The 20,606-nt window shown below is 43.8% G+C and overlaps 1 protein-coding gene across 2 annotated transcripts in view; it reads right to left on the bottom strand.

The window, feature by feature from the left end:
- The window catches only part of Dock4 (dedicator of cytokinesis 4), a 392,371-nt gene that overhangs the window by 183,511 nt on the left and 188,254 nt on the right, over positions 1 to 20,606 (bottom strand). For both annotated transcript variants that reach the window (XM_050158669.1, XM_050158670.1), the window contains exons 7-8: positions 16,938 to 17,022; positions 9,643 to 9,794 (exon numbers count right to left, since the gene is read on the bottom strand). In XM_050158669.1, coding sequence (XP_050014626.1) covers positions 9,643 to 9,794; positions 16,938 to 17,022 — 237 coding nt within the window. The remainder of the gene's footprint in view (positions 1 to 9,642; positions 9,795 to 16,937; positions 17,023 to 20,606) is intronic.

Below are 20,606 nucleotides of genomic sequence, written 5' to 3'. Positions count from 1 at the left end.
CCAGCCTAAATGTAAACCAACAGAAGGGTTACTATAGATCACTATATTAAAAAGAAGAATAACGAAGGCCCAGAGACAAATACCACATTTCATGTCATTTGCAGGTTTGACATCTACGCGTGTATAGAAACGTGTCCAAGAGTGCGTGTCCCTCTCTATGTAAACTAAAAAGTAGAAACTGAAAAGAGAGGAAGAGAATCATGGCACACTGTGAAATGAAAGCAGAACAGGGTACCACTTGGGGAGGGAAGTGCGACCAGCAAGAACCGGACGGGAGGTGAGCGATGACGAGGGCGTCATGGGAGGAGGATGGATGAGATAAAGTCTAAGCACACCTGTCTGCAATGCCCTCTAGCCCTGTTATTTAGGATTCTGACTAAGAACGAGTGGGAGGGAGGCGCTTGCTTTAGTCTTTCTCCAGAGAACAAGCCCTCAGCAGAGGAAGCAGAAGGAGACTCGGGCTAGGGCGACAGTCAAGAAAAACACGGTCAGGAAGTAGGACAATCTGCGTGAAGGAAGAGTGTCCCAGGCCCATTCTTTCTGGAATGCGCTGAATTTGATCACGGTAAAACTGTACCCTTCCCATTCTTCGAGGGAGAAGTCAATGTGACCTATTTACAGTAAGTTATTCCGAGTCCGCGAAATCCTGCCCTCCTTGTTAGGAGCCCGTGTTTAATAAGGAATGTTGAAAACAAGCAAACCAAAGCTCTTCCCAAGCACTTTGTGGTGAAGTAAGCATTTAAAAAAAATCAATAAATAAAGGTTAAGAAGCCACAAATGAAAACAGAATGATTAAATGAAAACCCATGTAATTTAAGCCCCTTTAAACAATAAATAAATCTTTCATGTATTTTGTTTTTAATCCCAAAGGGATGTTCTGAAGGCTGTTTTTAATTGTTGATTTTACTTTTATTTTATGACTATTAAATCCAGGCTATGGATGGTGGCACGTGGCTGTTATCCCAGTACTCTGCAGGCACAGGTGACACAGCAGGACGATCACGAGGAGTTCAAGGCCAGCCTGGTCCGCGTAGCAAGCTCCAGGCTAGCGAGGACTACATAGTGAGACAGTTCCGGGCTAGCGAGGACTACACAGTGAGACAATCTCAAAAAAGAAAAACAAAACAAAAAACAACAAACCAACAGAATGCGTAGTGGCTAACATACTTTTATATATGATGCTACAAAAGGAATGATTCAGAAACTGTCTTTAATTTTCTCAACATTTGTAATCTAAGTAGAAGACAGGATTTGGGAGGCCAAGGTTTTTCTACACCTTTCCCTAGATGAGCATTTGGCCTTAAGGGGGAAGGTACTTGCTGGCTGACTAAGTGCACGAATGAGCAACCTTTAATAACTGCACAGCGATGGTGTGACACGCACAAACCTAACTGGCGGAAAGCAGACACACCCTGCTTGGCTTTCAATCCCAAACTTCCAAATGCTTCGGGAGGAATGCCAGGCATTTATCTGATGATTTCTGTGTGCTTTTTAGCATGACAGGGTTTGCAAACGATGGCTCCTGGGAGACGGGTCTGAGAGAGCACAGCCCCGATTAGCTCAGTGTAACATGAAACAGCTCTTAGGGATGCACTCAACACTCTGACTCTCTTAGTAAGGAGCACATCCCCCCTGGAGGCGAAGGAGGATGGCCAAGATGAAGGTACTAATGGCATGATCTTTTAATGCCTTGCAGCCGTGGCGAGGCGAGACTTAAATGCGTCCTTTAACTGCATCACCCCGCCCCCCCACAGACACACACCCTGGGTAAGCATCACCCCGCCCCCTCCACAGACACACACCCTGGGTAAGCCAGCTGCCAGGTGCTGAGAACATCGAGATGATGAGAGGGTAGAGCCCCCGCATTAATAATTCCTTGGTCAATGCCAAATCCTCCTGCCACATAACCGGCACCGAATGCTAAAGGAGCCCTTGTGAAGTGGGTACTATATGTGACGATGGCTCATCCCTCAGAGAACGCGTGAAAACTAAATTATTTCCCTAAAAGGAGCAACTGGGGAGAACATGAAGAAAGACAGGGATGATCCTAATACAAGTCGGGGAGGGCTCACTAATCTGTTCTGACAAAAAGCACAGGGACACGGGCAAGAGGGCCTTCTGGTCACCTCGTAAAATCCTGCTCGACTTAAGAAAGGTGAGTCGTCTGCCAGAGTGCTTAGAACCAAAGAAAAGGAGAAGGCAAATCAAGTCCGGGACCTCTGTGAGCTTCTGGCTCTATGAAACAATAGTATTTCTAGTCATATACTGACATTAAATAATCACTATTGTATTTATATCATAAACTGCTATAGAGGAGAGTGCTCAGTATACCCTGTGTGCTCTCCATCTGAACAAAGCAGCATTACCTCACTCACCTTCTTGTATTTGAGTCTCCCCCAGCAGCTTCCTGAAAACTGCTGCCAATAAAGGCCACCAGAAGTGTAGAGCCATCATTATCATCTTTTAATGTGTCACACCAGAGTGAATAAATGAGGACCAACGCACAGATTAGGGGAACTCAGAGGTGAGAACAATCCCAGTTCCCAGGCACCCGCTGAAACGATCAGATGGCGGAGCAAAGCGGGAGAGGGAAGCACTTGTGTTGCTCAACACGAGGCCCCAGGAAGGTCCCGTGGGTCGCTGCTGGACAGACACCCATGGCAAATCTGTGCCAACATGTCTAGACACAGTAGGAAACGTCCTGGGCCCCATGGGATGGCTGATACCAGCACAGTTCAAGAAGGGTCACTAAATGCCCCTACTAGTTTTGCTCTGTGCACTGTGCCCCTTGCTAGCCTGGCTGGGCACTTTTCCCTGCACCATTTCCTTCCTTTGGAAACCTTGTCATAGGACATCAGGAACACAGACCTAGGCCTACAATCTATCAGAGTCAAAACACCAAGTGTTCCTAATTTATGTAAAGACAGAGATGTTGAATGTGTATCAGACCATGCTAGGCTTCAAAGGATGTGTCAAACAAGACAGGCTAGCGCAGGGTCCAGGGAATTAACATCCTTAAAGACTCTACTAACCTTATATACTACCATCCAAACAAAATAGTATCATTTTCTCTTAGCCTGAGCTTAGATAAGCTTTTACATATCAGCCTCTGAAATAAATTATTGGAAGCTATGAAAGCAATTTCTTACTCTCTCCACCTGGACACAAGACCCCGAGGTTTCTTATTCCTGTCCTCACTGTGGTGTTTCAGGATGCAATCCCACCTGGGGCTTCTGACTGCCCTTGCTTGAGCAGTCCTGGCTAAAGTAATACGGGCTCCATACTCCCCGTTTACTGGGCGGTCTCTCTAAACTTTAAGAAACTGCAATGTCATAAGTAAAACAGCACCAATTTCTTGGAATGTGTGATTTCCCCAAGAAAGCAAGGGCAGCCGCCACACAATTCTAGCTAGGATAATGTACACTTCCTCTTTATGCTTAGAAATCCTTGTCGTCATAGCCAGGGCCCACTGAAAAACTACTGGGTACCAAGCAGCATCCTATGAGTTTAACATTCAAGAAAGCCCACTAGGAAAGCACCACTATCCTCACGAAGTCCCAGTTTACAGCTAGAAGAGATGTGAAATTACATGCTCAGGCTGATGGAGCAATGCCAGGATTTCCACCCACATCATCCAACCTCAGAGTCTGGCCACTTAACCACAATGAAAGGGTGTACAAGACACAGGTGATACCTATCTCCCAGACAGAGAGAAATTCATAGCCATTTTACAGATCAGTGTGAATCCAGACTTTTCAAAAGCCTGAGCCTTACCAAGATCAATTGTATTCAGTACGTCCTCTCCTTTAAATGACAGAATTGAAATGAATAAAGTATAATTGTAGGCAAAAGAAAGCATCCATGGAAACGAAACCTTTCAAGGAAATTGAGTTTAACTGCACGATAGTAGAAAAAATATCTAACTTCAAGAAAAGTATGTGAAAAAGGAATCAGCAGAAAGTAAACTTCATCAATGCAATTACTAGAATTAAGCACACCCTGCTGTTAAATTCTCAGCTAATAGCCCATGCCAGTGGCTGGTCTGTATGAGGAGCCTTCAGTAGCTAGGGACCAACCGGTGGGACTCGGGCCTTGTTAAATACATTCTCTGATGAGACCAAAGTAAAGGAACGAATTAATCCAAAGACAAAATCCCAATGTTAATTAATGACGGCTTAGAATACAGCAGTAAACAAAACAACGGAAGTTTTGAGTCAACCACTAAACTATGTCAAGTTCACCAGCCAGGATTATTTACATACTGATGCAGACGAAGCAGCATGTATGAAGGGAAAGGAGGCATTAATGTACAGTCGCATGGCCTATGCAAATTATCACACTATGACTCTTGGGATTCCATGTGGTGCAAGAGCCGATCTTAAGTGCCAGTTAAAGGAGACCCTGTGGCATGTACTGCCGTTCCCTCTCTGTAAACGATTACAAGTCCTATGCCTACTCCTCAGGCTCACATAGCTCCCATCCACACCCTCTGTTCTTCCCTTCTTGGGGCTAATCTCCCATCTGCAAATTCAAGTCTGGTTCCTGATGCTCGTCTCCCAAGGGGCCTGGAGACATCAGTGATTTCCCTTCTCCCTCTGTGTTCTCTTTGTCATTCCTGGATCCTTCCTGCCCAGGCATCACAAGCTCAAGCTTCTACCATTCAAGGTCTTAAAAGAATGAGCCCTTCACGGACCCCTCACCACTCAATGGCAAGTAAAAATCGGCTGGGGAGGAACATAGCACACTATGAATATTACATATATAGAGGTGTGCAGACATGAGTGTGGGGTAGAGATGGAAAATACTGATTCCTATACAGCCTACCCTGTTAGAGTACCAGCTTCACTTTACTTGGGCAAGGACTGGAGGCTGCATCATCCTCAAATAAGGGAATATTTGTAGTATATTTCTAATAGGGTGGTCAAGAGCTAAGTCAGGAAATATTTTTAAAAGAACTTATAACAGTGGTGGGCATATAAAAGCATTATACATGTGTTTGCCACATGCATATGACAAAATAAGGTACCAAACATGCTGACAGCAGACTCCATTCTTGCCTTCCCCAGCCATACCTTGTGGAACGCAGATATCAAACTTCCAGCCATACAAATGCTCTCTAAAAATATCTTGATTGTGTGAAATAATGTGGCAAACTTATTTTTTTTAAAACAGATAATTATCATTCATAGAAAGAAGTTGCATGAAGGTTGCATTGGCCTTAAATGAACACTAGTCTGTAATTTCCAGTGCTCACTAGGTTCTGTGGACTGGTGTTGCTATCCATGCAAACTGGAGTGAAGAGGTGTGATGTAGGCATGGGCTAGCCAGATGCTGTCGGAACGTGCCTGCATCCTTCCTGGAGTTTATAGGAAGGAGGGTCCATCACATGACCAGAGGCCCAATCTTCTCAGCAATCTTCAGGCAGATTCAACAACTGCTTAAAAACCAAAATCCAGATTTTGCAAACAAATCTGCAGTCAAATGATGACTCTGGGACACTTAAAATCATTTGCCTTCGCTGGTACTCGGGAGCTGTTACACACGTCACAATGCTCAATGAACAAGGAAGGGGATATCACATGTTGGATCCCTATGAGGATAGAACCCGAGTGTTTGGTCCCTGGCAGGGATCAGCAGCTGACACTACTTCCCCTTCCTTAGGGGACCCCGAGAAGCACTGGTGAGAGCACTTGCTGCACAAACTTGGTGGACCCGAGTGTGACCCGTGGACGGCATGAAAGGTGGAAGGATGTGGTGGGATATTTGTACACTGGGTGAAGGTGTGTTGCTGTGATGGGTGTCAAAAAAAGCTGAACAGCCAATAGCTAGGCAGGAGGTATAGGCGGGACTTCCGGGCAGAGAGAGCAAGCGCTCTAAGAAGAAGAAAGTCACTGGCTAGACAAGGAGGAAGCAGAATGGGCAGTGTGGAGATAGGTTAACACCACCTGGAAGAGTGTGGATTAGTATAAACGGGTTAATTTAAGTTATAAGAGCTAGTTGTGGAAAAGCCTAAACCAAAGGCCAAGTTTTCATAATTACTAAGTTCTTGTGCTGTTATTTGCAGGCTGGTGGTCCCAACAAAAAAAGAACTACTATAGGAGACAGCTAATCCCACAAAGGTGTCCTCTGACTTACACGCGTGTGTCACGACATAAGCACCAACCCCCACACATCATGCAGAAACATATACAACAACAAATTCTTTGGTCTGCCTGAGAGCTCAGTAGGAAACTCACTGCTAAGCTGAAAAATACGAGTCTCTTCCAGGGACTCACATGGTGCAAGCGGAGAATGGAAGGAGAGGCTAGACTCGGCAAGCTGTTTTCTGACTGCCCAGGTGCCATAGCACGCTCCATGAATAAACAAAGGGAACGATGTTTTGAAAGGCTCCTCTGAAAGGGTTCGACTTCAGAAACGGCTTTCTGCAGCACAGATGACGCAGGGGGGCCCATGCTAGTTTCACTGGGATCAGTGATGACATTCAAATGCCATGTGAAATTACGCTGGGTGTTTCTGCTAACTTGACACGAACTAGAGTCACCCGGGAAAGCTCGGCTGAGGACCTGTCTCCATCAGACTGGCCCGTGGGCAGGTCTCCAGGACATTTTCTTACTGGCTAACTGATGTAGAAGGCTGTGATGTAGAAGCCTGTGATGGACTGTGCTGTCCCTATACGGGTGAACAAGATGGAGGAAAGCAAGCCAGTAAGCAACTGGTCTCTGCTCCAGTTCCTGCCACCAGGTTCCTGTTTGAACCCTTGCTCTGATGACGGACTGTAATCGCTAAGCCAAAGAACCCCAAAGAAGTTGCTTTTGCCATGCTGTTTGTCACAGCGGCAGAAACAAAACTCGGGTTTCTGCCATGCCCTAAAAGCGTAGGCTCCTTCTGCAGTTCTTTCCTCTGAGACAGTGCAATGACAGCAGGTAGGAAGCGAGAACTGTTAAGAGTTCCTAGACCAAGGAAAGACCCAAGGCAAGAGGTCACGGTGGTTAAGGCCAGGTTGAAGATGCCTGTATGTGGCTTGTCATCAGGAGGGGACATATGGCTCTGCGTTGCTGGCCGTTTGACCCCCGTTCCTAACTGTGCTGCCTGTGTAAGCCTCAGAAATGTAGATAAACTAAACCCAACATTGTTCAAATGCCTCATCTTGGAAAAATGTGAGATACATGTGGCCCAGGCAGGAGGCCGAGAAGGGAGACATTCACACTGGATTCTTCCTGGGATGATCACAAAAATTTGGGAGTTGGGGAATGGGGGCTGGAAGAGTGCAGGCAAACCTAGTAGCCCAGGAAGAAGACCCCTTCTAGCCTAAACTGGAAACCCGAATTTCACTGTTTGAGGAATCCTAAGCACAGGTTATTTTCCTAAGTTCACTAAGTGAACACAGTACATTAAGGGCTTGCTGAGTGTGCACACCTGAATGGTCTGCTTTAGAAAATCTGAAAATATTTTCAACAACACAAACTCAGAAATTTGACTCAGTATTATTTCAATGAATATTAACATTACAAATTATTAGTATGTCCTTATAGCATGATAAATATAACAATATAATGGCATTAGGCTGATTATGTTCATTGTTAATTATATAGAGAATTTTATATCACCTAGCACTCTACTAATCCTAATATTAAGAAATCAGTGAGATGTTATGTGAACTCAACAGCAACATTTGTGGGAAAAAATAGGAATTTATTTCTCAGGTCTTTAGCTTAATCAAGGCAAGCAGAAGAGTTCTCCCTTCATGCTTTCTACTGCTTGTTAAAAATATAAATGAGAGTATATTATATACTCAACATTTTCAGGATTTTATAAAACTATGGGTAAACGACAAACATTTCAACATTAAAGCAGGTGTTGTGCTAGGTATGGTGGCACAGGCTGTTGACAGAGGTTTCTGTCCTGCCTGGTCCCGCATCCATTCAGTAACAAAGAAACACACAGAAGTCTACACTAATTATAAACTGATTGGCCTATTATCTCAGGCTTCTTATTAATTCTTATAACTTATATTCGCCCATAATGCTTGTCTGTGTTCACCATGTGGCTTGGTACCTTTTTGGGCAAGGCTGTTACACCTTGCTTCCTCTTTGTCTAGATGACAACTGCAGACTGACTCTTTCCTCTTTCCAGAATTCTCCTTTTCCCCACCTATACTTCCTGTCTGGCTACTGGCCAATCAGCGTTTTATTAAAAATAATTCAAGTGACAGGATAAAAAAACCATTGTCCCACAGCACCAGGCCTCTAAGAAGCAAATTCAGGCATATCTCTGTGAGTTCAAGGGCAGCCTGGTCTAGTGAGTTCTAGAGTAGCCAAGGCTACTGGTCTCTGAAAGATAAAAATAAAAAAGAAAGAAAAGCAGGCGTTGTCTTTAATAATCATTCGTACTTATGTGCAGGGCTAAAATGGGCCAGGTTTGGAGCCGTCTTCTTCTCTTTGAGAACTTGTTCGTGAGTTGAAAGGTATAGGTCACAGATTCATGTCCTCCACCTGCTTCAGGTTGACCCGGAAAGGGTATTATCATCATTGCTTCCACACTTCATAAATTCTAGCCTTACTTCACAGAAACACCACCTTCCACACTATAGGCACGGTCTACTAGCAAGAAATAAAAGTCACACTTACAGGTACATTAAAACTAATTCATAAGTTACCCATCATGTTTATGCTTACTAATGCACTAAAAATGAACTTCCCTTGTATTTCCTAGGAAAGGAGAGAAATACTCCTAGATTATGTTGTGTTTATGAATTAATACGTGTGTCTCAGAATTGCAAAAGATTCTTGGTATTTATTTTAATAAGTACTTTAAAAGCATTGTACAAATGGATCTTTATGTGTGGTGCAAATAATTCCATCTTAATTCATAATTTAAATGTGAATTTTTTAATTGAAAGCAGAGTGCTTTATGCTTCTATTCAAAATAAATATAGTTCCCATAAAAGCTCAGTAAGTGGTCAAACCTTTGGTCGGGTACACAAACATAATATCTACTCCAAGTCTTTTTGCAAACATTAAAAAGAGATATCAGCCAGCTATAGGGATTCCCTTAGCATGCACAAGGCCTGGGATTTGATTTCTCTCACCACAGAAAAACCAGATATATAATAAAAAGCTGGCTATGGAAAGAATACAAGGGAAGGGGCAGAGCCCTGAGAATGAGAAACAAGCACAAACTTTGTCCTGCGTCAGGGCTCTGATACTTCAGCGGGTGCGTCTGTAAGCCTGCAGGTTCTTTCTTCACATCATCAACCAGACACAGGAAGATCAATGTTACTATTTACTGACAAACTGAAAGATGAAATGTGCTGACTTCGATAAGTAAACATTATACTACAGAGAAATTTTATCTTCTTGGCATTATCAACACAAAGTAAGTAAAACAAAGATAGGCTTAGTGCCGAGATGGCCATCTTTCATTTAAACCCACTTAAGATTCTATAGGCATTTTGATTTCCTGGGAATTCTCAAACCTATCCAATCGTACTGGCAATATCTAGAGGATAGGTGAATCAGAAACTCAGAGTTCAATAGATGAACTGCAGCTGGTATACGAAAGCTGTATCCAAAAGCATGTCAACTGTAAACATCCATCAGGGTTACATCAAGAAACTCAAGTCTGGTGTCGGCGTGCCGTTACCTGATTGGGCGATTCTCTTTACTGTCAAAGAGAGAGAAGATGACCTCCAGCTCCTCTCCCAGGTTGGAGCACATGAGGCTCTTCATCTGGACAAAGAGGTGGTGACTGCTGGCCTGCACGGGGGTGTCTTTCTTCCGGTGTCGATGCTCCATCTGAACGATACACACAGGAGAAACACAGTCAGTGTGGACTGGAGAAAGCCACGGCACAGACCTGTCGGTGTGATGGGGATGGAGATCGCAAAATTTCTTCCCATGCTAGATTGAATATTTATTCTAAATTTCAGATTTCCTTCTAGCATCTGTGCTGAGATGATCAAGGGCTCTTGCTTTAAGATTGCCTTTAAATTTTAATGTTAAGATGGTATCAACTATTGGCAGATATCTGGGAAGGAGGAATCTCAAAGGCTTTCTGTTGCTCTTCATCAGCTTGCCTGATAAGAACTAACCAGTTGTCCTAGAGAACAGACAAGAGAGCTGGTCTGGTGGGGCAGTTTGCAATCCCAGCTGCCTGGGAGGCAGAGGTACAGCAATTTCAAGTTTAAGACCAACCTGCCTACAAAGGGAGTTCAAAGCCAGATGAGATGCCCCCTTCCTCTCTGTCTCTCTCTGTCTCTCTGTCTCTGTCTCTCTCTCTCTGTCTCTCTCTCTCTCTCTCTCTCTCTCTCTCTCTCTCTCTGTAGGTAGGCATGTATGTATACATGTTAGGGATGTTGCCCAGTCATAAAGCACTTGCTTAGCACAGCATATACAGACTTTAGGTTTAATACTCGAGGGAAAAACAAAACATTAAATATCCCCTTAATAAACAAACAAAGCCCTTCAGATTAAACTTATAGATCATTTGATAAATGGACACTGAAGAATATTTCTATGACTTCTCATTTTTCATACTTTAACACTATTTTAAAAATTATACTAAGCTGCAAAGTTTTGGTAGTTTCTGAATGAGGCGGGGACAAATCTTACTGTATAACTAAAGCAAGAAAGTGATGCTAACTACAGAGAGAGCTACAGAGAGATGGCCAAGGAGCCCAGGAGGAAGCGAAAGTTAGGAAGGCACACCAGGCTGTTTTCTTCTTCTCTTGCCATCACTACGGTAAGATGCTGTCAAACTTGTGATACAGGACCAGTACCAAAAGTGCAAAGATTGAAGAAGGAAAGAAATTATACACAAGGCTAGAGGTGGGGGACCATGGGGACAAGCAATCCGCCAATAATACCTGTTAGGTGTCTACCACACACCAACACTGGGACTGCAGCAGAGAGAGAACTCAGAGACAGTCCATGCTTCATGGAGATGGTACCCACTAGGGGGATCAGACAGACACCAGCAAAACTGGTATGTATGCACACACAGACACCCACCAACCCAGACACACACACACACATACATGTAGATGCTTACATGTACAGACAGACAGACAGATGCACATGGAGACAAGACATACACGTAGATGCTTATGCGTACAGACAGATAGACATACGCATGCATGTGTACACACATACACATACACATAGATGCTCACACGTACAGACAGATACACAGACACACACACGCACGCACGCACACACACAAACACTCCCTAGAAGGGAAACACTGTTTGATTTGAATTTGGGAGGTCCAGAGACTCCTTGAAAAACTGTCCCAAGGAAAGCAAGAATTCTGGCCTCTCTACTAGGACAGGACTCTAAGTTGGATTGTAGTGATGGTTCAGGTTGTTTCCTCTTCTAGTCGTTGGAGGCTAAGACGTAAATACTTCCAGAAAAACAAAAAACAGAGGACAGTAAGAATACTATGGCAATGTATAAATTTGCACATGCTTCTAATTCTCTATTGCCAGTCTACTTTGCCCTTGGAGCGCTACGTGAGAAGCACTGATGCAGGAGAAGAGGGCCGGGAAAGGACCTGGAAATCCTGGGCATTGGCAGAATGGGAGGTGGTGAGGTAAGGAGGGTATGGTCACTTCAGCACCACAGACTGCCGCCAGCTGTTCCCCGTCTGAGACTCATGGGGCAGAAAGGGCTGATTTTAGCATCAGGCATGGACTTGTGGGATGTGAACTCTATGGCAATGAACAGTTGTTCGTGGCGAAGGCACACAAACACATTTCCATATCATCTCCTTTTAAAGCTGGTGAACAGAGTTCCGCAATTACCAAATGGTTGGCCACCCTTCAGGGCAAAAGTCATTTTTACAATTTACAGTGGTAAGTGCAGTTGCATGGCATCATCAGAAAATTTATATACTTTTTTAAATTCCAAACTGTCTAAAAGCAAAAGACCACAAACAAGGAGCCCACTACACAGAACTTCAGTCATGTCAGACATTGGCCATCTCTCTGTAAAAGTGAGGGAAGCAAAATTCTCCCATTTTCTGTGAGGTTTGCTCTCTTTTGTGCTTTCAAAATTCTTTTCACTGTGGCAAAAGACATATCACACACTCATCAAACTAAGTCTCTTTAAATCAAGAGGAAGTCTTTCTCCTTTAGAAATGCTAACTCACTTGCTGAGTTACTTAAAAAACCCACATATATAGTCCAGCATGTAACACAGCATAAGCTACTCCAAAGAAATGAAAGGCTACCAAAGGCCAGAGTAGGAGCCACAGACACAAATGTCCCTCTGTAAAGAGCTGACCAACAAGAGGTGCCTGCTCTTGACCTCGCAAGTACAAAGCTCCCAGCATCCATCACGGTATTCAATATGAACCAACAGAAACAAATCAGCCCCCTTACCCATGCAAATAATGTAATATATCTAGAGCAGGGGTTCTCAACCTTGACTGCGCTTTAGAGTCAGCAAGAGAGCTTTGAAAAAATACTTGTGCCCAGGTCCTGTCCCAGAACAATTAAATGGGAATTTCTACGGGGTGGGGCTTTCTCAAGAGCTGTCGTTGTAAAGGCTCCCCAGGTGGTTCTAATGGGTAATGAGGGCTGAGAAGCATTGATGGAGATCATATGCGGAGAGATGCAGATCACAGCAGACTGGAAAATGAATTGCCGCATCTGACAAGCAACCAATTATTGTCCTGGATCTCCCCTTGCATGCTAGGAATAAGATTCTGTGCTACATGCCCGTGACACACACCCTTTAGCATGTAGCCTCCCTTCGCCCACCATTTTCCAGATAAGGATTTGGATTTTATTTTATTTTATTGGTTTTTTTAAGACAGGGTTTCTCTGTGTAGCTTTGGAGCCTGTCCTGGAACTCGCTCTTGTAGAAGAGGCTGGCTTTGAACTCTCAGAGATCAGCCTGCCTCTGCCTCCCGAGTGCTGGCATTAAAGGCGTGCGCCACCACCACTTGCTTATCTCTTGGAAGTTCACCACTTTTGAGGACTGCTAAAAATATCTTGGTGAAAAGAGCATCTCAGTCATAAGTTAAAAGGCGTGCTAATGGGCCAGGATCTGTAACCTGACAGCGACAACACAGACGCTAACCCTTCGCGACACAGTGTACAGCTGCAGCTGTACCTGACAGCTGTCCTGTGTGCACTTATACCTTATATTTCAACTGTAGTGTTTATTAGCAGAAGAAACAGATTCACTCCAAAGATTTTATAACTCCAACTGGTAATCCTCATGCGTTGCATTAATTCCTGGATGAATGGGCTGTACCCAGGTTTCTCAACCTTTGGGGAGGGAGTTTGTGGTGAGCTTTGGGGTATAAAGCACACTGAAATGGACTTTCTCTACTGCCACCCCTTGTTGTGACAACCAAATTCTGTCTTTGGCCAATGTCAAATTAGCCTTGGTGGAGAGAGTAAAACACCCTTGAGAACCACTGTTTTCTATTTGGCAACCAGGGCTCTAGGCCACTAAGAACTGCAAACAAAAAAACAAGATCCTACAAACATAGAAGGTTCCTAAAAAAAACACTCTGCAGGCCCAAATAAGCAGAGATTTCAGCTAATTAGCTTTTCTTTATAGCAGAACTCAGATGTGGCCTTTGGCAATCCAGCCTTTGCAGGTAGACTCTTGCTAGCAAGCTAAGGTTTAGACTTTCCCAGCTCAGGCAGGCATCACTGCGGGAGAATGAGTTGTAAACAGGGCTGCCAAAAAACAAGAACGAAACCTTTCTCTCCAAGTTACAGTACCAGTTTGGAACTTCTGCTCTAAGTATGATACTAAACAAAGAAAGAAAGAGAGATGGAAGGTGGATGGGAGAGAGGGAGGGAGGGAGGGAGGGAGGGAGGGAGGGAGGGAGGGAGGACAGAAGAAAGGAAAAGCCTTTTTTTTTCTGGGAATATTTACCTTCACCCCACAGTCCTTGATCCAAAATGATAATATACTGTCAACCTCCATGGTACTTGATCTAAAATGATAATACACCGCCAAACAAAAGCAAGAACTTGGGGATGGAGCCTCCCAACCCTCTCCCTGGTGAAATCAGAGGCAAGCAGTTGCTGACAGGTTACACAGGAGAAAAGAGCAGAGTGCGGGATGCCTGATAGAGATAGAACACAAGAGGAAACTTGAAGAGAAGAAAAGTAGCTCCCTCCCGAAAAGAACGTGTCCTTCTGACATTCATCAACACTGCTCTTTTTCTGGGGCTAGAATTCTTGTTTAAAAATAGGAACATGGAATTGCTACTGAGGAAACATTGTGTGTGTGTGTGTGTGTGTGTGTGTGTATGTGTGTGTGCAAAAACTATTATGTTTTATGCTCATTGTCTGTAAAAAGATGACTTTGGACCCAAATCTGTACTGTAAAATACCTAATCACCCCTTATTTTGTTTCCCAGGAATGGCAGACATTGCTAATCTATCAGGGTCTACATGAGATCCTAGACTCTCAGCACCTTTGCAGTCCAGGCCACCACCACCAACAAAGCTGTTGTTAATGTTAACAGAGGGGAAATCAATTCGACACCCTGTATACAATGTTAAAGGCAAGGACAGAGACAGCGTCATATATAGAAAACCAAACTAGGTATTGGTGGCAGGCACGATGAGTTGGCCATCAAATATTACATATCTGTAGCTAAATCTCCAGGGGCAACTCTTCTCTGCTAGGGACAGATAAGAGCAAGTGTTGTGTGGGACTTCCATGGAGACTTAAAGTAGCTCAGGGAATGAACCCCTGGCCTTGAGACTCCAGAGAAAACAGACAGAAAGGCTACAATGTCTGCAGCTCTGTTGTACTCTGAGATGCCCTTGTGGTTCAGGATCGAGTACAACATGGCAAAAATACAGGAATCTGTATCTCTATGTACATAACCAATTTAGAATTTTCTGCATCTAGGTCGCTGGAAAATTACATTTCTATCAGGGTCTAGGCTGCTATTAGCCATTTCATTAAATGCAGACAACTCTAATGCCCAGATTTAGCTCATGTGATATCAATTATGTTTGCATGTTGCCTCTCTAATGAAGATGAACTGAAGATGAAAAGGAGTGGAACCTGCCTGCGCGCTTAGGTGCTCTCCAAATACACTGCCACGAAGATAATCAACATGAAAGAAGTACTTCGTCACTTAGCACGCAAGGAAACACGGAGACGAAGTACTAAGCCTGTGAGTGCTGAGTTCACAGAGGTTGGACATGCTGCTGTTTGGAGCTACCGTCCAGGATGTGTTCATAACATAAAATGCCTGACCTGAGGCTTGCTGGCGTGGTGCTTACGAAGGAGAGCACTGCACTAGATGATGATGTGCATAGGCCCAGGAAGCAAAGGCAGTGCAGCCTCAAGATTTAATGCGGAGAGGATTTTAAATGAAAAAGTGTAGCCTCAACAGGGAAACTTAACAGCATAGAAACGGCATTAGAAGATTTGGCTGATGTAAAAGGGTTAAGTTGACGTGACCAACAAACAAAGATGTAAGTTACATTTGTTTTATGAACTAAAAGTAGTGAGTTAACCTGGGGCATTCTCTTGTGTTCTTTCTACCTCCTCCCCTTTCCTCGAATTGTCTCCCAAAGCTTTTTAAAGGAAAAGGTCTCAGACACCCCAGGTTGGCCCTAATTTTCGGTAGCCACAGATAATCTTGACCTTTTGATCCTTCTGCATCCACCTTCCAAGTGCGAGTACTGCAGTCATGACATCACACCCAGTTTATGCCGTGCTAGGGATAGAAGCCAGAGTTTTTGTACATATCAGGCACGTACTCTGCTCGCCGCCATTCTTAGCACCCCTTGAATCATGTTTAACTCTTTCCTTAAGACATACGAGACTAAGTGCAGATGCAAGAAAGGCCCACAATACGCAATACTGAATGCCCAAAGCTCAGCGTAGGGTAAAGGAACCCGCTTCAAAGAGCAGAAAGCATTCCTCTTCACAGCGTGAAATATGGATATCCTGAATAGAAGGGTGGCCACTGAAGAAAGTAAAGGCATTGCTGGTAACTAAGACTGGCTCCTTACGGGTTACACCTGCCAACCAACATAACCGACGGCTTTCCCTACAATTTTTCAGACATGCAAGCACACTCATCAGCTGAGAATTCCCCATTGTGCTCATGAAAGTATGTTAAATGAAAAACTACATCCAAAGCAGCAAAACCTTTCAAACTGAGCCTCCTCTTTCTGGAGGGCCTTCCCTCCAGGAACATTACAGCACAAGAGAGAGTCATCATAGGGATCACAGTAAAGTTAGGCACACGGCAACCTCCTTTAAGAGCTCTTTCTAACCCAGACCTTCTTGTCTAATTTGGGGTTGGAGAAAGCTTACTTCTTATCAAGACATTCCACACAGGCATTTAGAAGCACAGGTTAAATTCAGGGACAGACTGGATGACGTTGAAACAACTAAACCGGAAGGCAGACTACCAGGCAACTGGGGAAAGAAAATGATACCATAGGTGATCCTGGGATGGGCGACGTGGTAAAATACCGCAGGGTTATCAATGGTCTCCAACACTTAGGAATGGGTGGGGCTCAAGAATGAATGGAGGAACAGCAGTTGAAGGCCAATTTTAGAGATCCTGTCTGAAGTCCATATACACAATGGTAACGTGGGGGGGGGGGGACAGAAATGTACCTGGTGAGCATTTTATTATCCAGAGCACAACAGGCAAAAAAGTGTGACTTGTAAGCCTTTCACTGGACAAAGCCAAAAGGAAAAAAGGACTTGGATTTACTTCCTAGAACTTTACTTCCTGTTGAGGGCTATGTGGAGAACTTCACAGTATTCTGAGCAAGGGAAACTGTTGGGGCATGGTCACCTCAGCTTGCAAGTCTCCCGACTCTCTTCAAATTAAACCTGGAACACCCAGTTCTTAAAACATCTAGTCTGAAGAATGCCATGGAAACCACAAAATTAGCAGTGAGGCGGCAAGAGAACGTTCTGTACACCTACCAGTCGGTACAGCTCGGTGATGCTGATGTCCTCGGGGTCTACCATTGCGTACTCCTTCCTAGGCACCAGGTCGAGTCCCAGTTGTCTAGAAAACAAATTGCAAACATTTGGGAGAAAAGTCACCTTTATGGAATGTACTAAGAATGTCTCCACTACAGTATCCGGAGATGTAATCAAATCTGTTCAACCACAGAACCCCCTGCTCTGAATTTGTTTCTGCATTTGGAATGAATATAGCACAAGGCTGGGCAAAGGGCAAACTGGAAAACATAATATGACAGAGTCAAATCATGGTGAGATTCATTAATGCTCTTGATGAAACAATCCTGCCATTTGATAGCACACAGTGGAGACTCAACAACCCACAAGTCAGGAACAGAGACGCGCTTCTGGACTGGAATACACTAGAAACTAGAGTTAGCCATAATTAGGTTTTAGAGAAAGGAAGTGGCGAGAGAGAAGTCTGTCCTTTCGGGTTCCATGTAGCCTACCGGAGTTAATGCGTCCCATGCGATGCCCAGGAACGTATGCATGTTTCTCATTCATGGCACGTTCTGGGGTAAGACTGCAAAGGCACGGGACAGAGAGGCAGCACAGCTTAGGCCTGTCGATGGTGGGGAAGTGGTTTTGTGTCAGGTGTTACTGTAGCCGATATGGGGTTAAGGTTGAGGTCCTAGCCACTCCATGGGTTATGGATATGATTCCGAGTTTAGGACGTCTTATCATGGACAGTAGAACGTGAGTGTAACCCTTTTTCCAGAGAGTGTCCCTCCAGCAATATTGTTAGCATGCTCTTGTCCATGTCTACCACTAGGTACCACTGATGGCAATGCCACATGAGTCCACTCACCCCCTAAATGAACCTTATGTAGCAGTCACCCCAAAAGGCTCCCCACTGCCTTCCATATTGTCCCTGTCACCCACACTCCCTTCGTTTTCACGCTCGGTGTTCATTCTGAGTTTGTTGAGGAGAAATTACTCTGCGGCCCTCTCAGCATCACTCTCTGATGTAGGATGTTTTCCTGCACGCTGTGAATGAATATGTGATCCTTTTATTGGTCGATGAATAAAGCTGCTTTGGCCTATGGCAGGGCAGAATATAACGAGGCGGGAAAACTAAACTAAATATAGGGAGAAAGAAGGCAGAGTTGAGAGACGCCAGCAGCTGCTGAAAGATAAGCCACAGGCCACATGGCGGTACACAGATTAATAAAAATGAGTTAATTTGTATGTAAGAGCTAGTTAATAATAAGCCCGAGCCATTTGACAAATAATTATAATTACTATTAAGCCTCTGAATGATTATTTCATAAGTGAGTGCAGGACTGGGCAGGACACAGAAAAGCCTCCAGCTTTGATCTCCAAGACAGAAGCTTCCGGCACTGCACTTCTCATAGAACTACAGCTCTCTTCGCTTCTGTATTAAAAATAACAGAGAATCCTGAAATTCTCTGCTTCAACATCTCATTAAAGTTGCATTATTAAAATTAATTCAGTGCCTACTTCAAGCCAAACACTGCCCGGCCACCCTGAAAAAACACTAGCTGTTAAAATGGGAAGGCTGTCAGCAGACACTAAAATTCTTCCTTATTTTCTTAAATGATGCTCAAAGGAACTGCAAGTCTATTCTTTCAGTTGAATTTTCAGATCACAATAAGTACAGCTGTTTATTCTCAAACTAGTCACATCCTCCTATGCTATTCCACTCCAGGGACTCTGCAGGGTCAGCTCCCATTCTCTGTCCCCTCCCGGCAGTCAGGAACTAGGCTGTACCATTTGACACCAGGTTTACCTTGCTGACGAAAGCTTTTGTATTACAGGATACAGTGCATACAATCACATAAGAATCTTAGCATCTGCCTTAGTCAGAGTTTCTTCTACGAGGAGGGTGCCTAAGCTACATTCTCTCCCGGGTGGGGTCGGGGTGAGAGTAGAGGGTATTCACATGACTGTCTCCTCTTGTTGACGTATACCTGTCTGGCCCTCGTGTGGGCACCTGACATCTGTAGAAACAGTCCACAGCTGGCTGGCAGTCAGAGAGGTTGACATAAAATGTTCAACCCAAATGAGCCCAACAGCTTAGCTACTGGTTGTCAAAGATATTCCTTCTTTGTGAGTCTGAACCAGGGAATTCAGAACTATCCACAGCACATCAGAAAGAAAAGATCTATGAAGGGCCACACATCTCTAGCACTACTGAGCTGAGTCAAGCTCGGCCCCAGCTGTGATCTTCTGGCCCTTCCTGAACTGCTACTGACAGAAGTAGCATCCAATGTCTCTTTTCTGAATGGCTGGAGCTATCAGCTGCTGCCAGCTTCTTGAAGTCAAAATAGGGAGAAAAACATCTTACCTGTGGCAATTCATTTTTTTTTTTTTTTTGTCAGTTAATAGGAACTATCTAAGGGTAAACAAGCCACTCTTTGAGGTTTCTTAGCTCACAGAATAAAGTATCAGGGCAATACTTTACAAAGAACATGGGAAAATTAGGCAAGGCCTACAGAAAACAGATGGAGCAAGACCATACAGGATACAGAAAGCCAGGCCTGGGCAGGAAGGGACAATTTTTATATCAACCCAGCCACCAAAATACTCTGGGACACCAGGATGAATGTCTTTGCCCTTCTGTGTACTCTCTTCAGACTTCAGAGGCTACAGAAATCTGTACCCCCACTTTAATTCTGTCTGGGGATTTCAGGAGAGAACTACCTTTTTCTGATTCTGTTAGGGAACAAGAAGGACCTCGCCTACGTCTTCTAAGCTCCCCCCATCCAGAGAACCCCTCTTCGCTGCTCTTCTGCAGTCCAGGATGCAACGTGACACTGAGCACATTCTTAACTCATGTTTGGTAAGAGATTTATGTGCTGACAGATCATTTCCCAGGGCAATATGACCTAGTTTAATAGGCAAAGAAATTATCTTCATTTGCTTTCCACTTAGCATTCTTTAATAAGGGAATGAATTTATCCTTAAAGGACTATGGCAAATGTATAACCCTAATGTTGAATATTCATAAATAAATCATCAATAAAATTTAAAGAACATAGAATAAAAGAATGAGAAAATTCATGGGTTTAAGGATAATTTAAATTATACTTTTCATTTTCAAGCATTATTTTTAACTAACTTATCATAAATTAGCAATAGAACTGGCCAAAGCACAAGCTAAAACTCATATAAGTCAAAAGCCTAGCCTTAATACAATCCTAATTCAAAATAAAAGCCTAGCCTTAATATAATCCTAATTCAAAATAAAATCCTAGCCTTAATACAATCATAATTCATTTTTTTCTCCGCTTCCCCATTCTTCAGTTTCCCTTCATCAAACTGAAAAGGGCTGGTTGGTTGGTTTCTTTGCCTCGTCAACATTTCCTCATGATTTTTCATAATCTAACTCCATCCAACATTCTTATTAACAAACTAGTCCTCATTTAAATGAAGACTGGCATAGTGACCAATAACCAAGTAAAATATCAAAGGATTTTAGAAGTAAGAGTAAGGACTAAGTGGGCATGGTGGCATACACCTTTCCCAGCACTTGGGAGGCAGAGGGAGAACAATCTGTTTGAGGCCAACCTTGTCTACAGATTGAGTTCCAGAACAACTTAGGATGCATAGAGAAACCTTCTCTTGAATAAAGAAGGAGGAGAAGGAAGAGAAAGAGGAGAGGGA

The sequence above is a fragment of the Alexandromys fortis genome, unplaced genomic scaffold (assembly GCF_014885135.2).
Source record: "Alexandromys fortis isolate MF-2015 unplaced genomic scaffold, M_Fortis_MF-2015_v1.1 scaffold_101, whole genome shotgun sequence".
NCBI classification, from domain to species: domain Eukaryota; kingdom Metazoa; phylum Chordata; class Mammalia; order Rodentia; family Cricetidae; genus Alexandromys; species Alexandromys fortis.
Note: the sequence above shows the minus strand (reverse complement) of the source record. Positions and strands in the feature narration are given on the sequence as shown.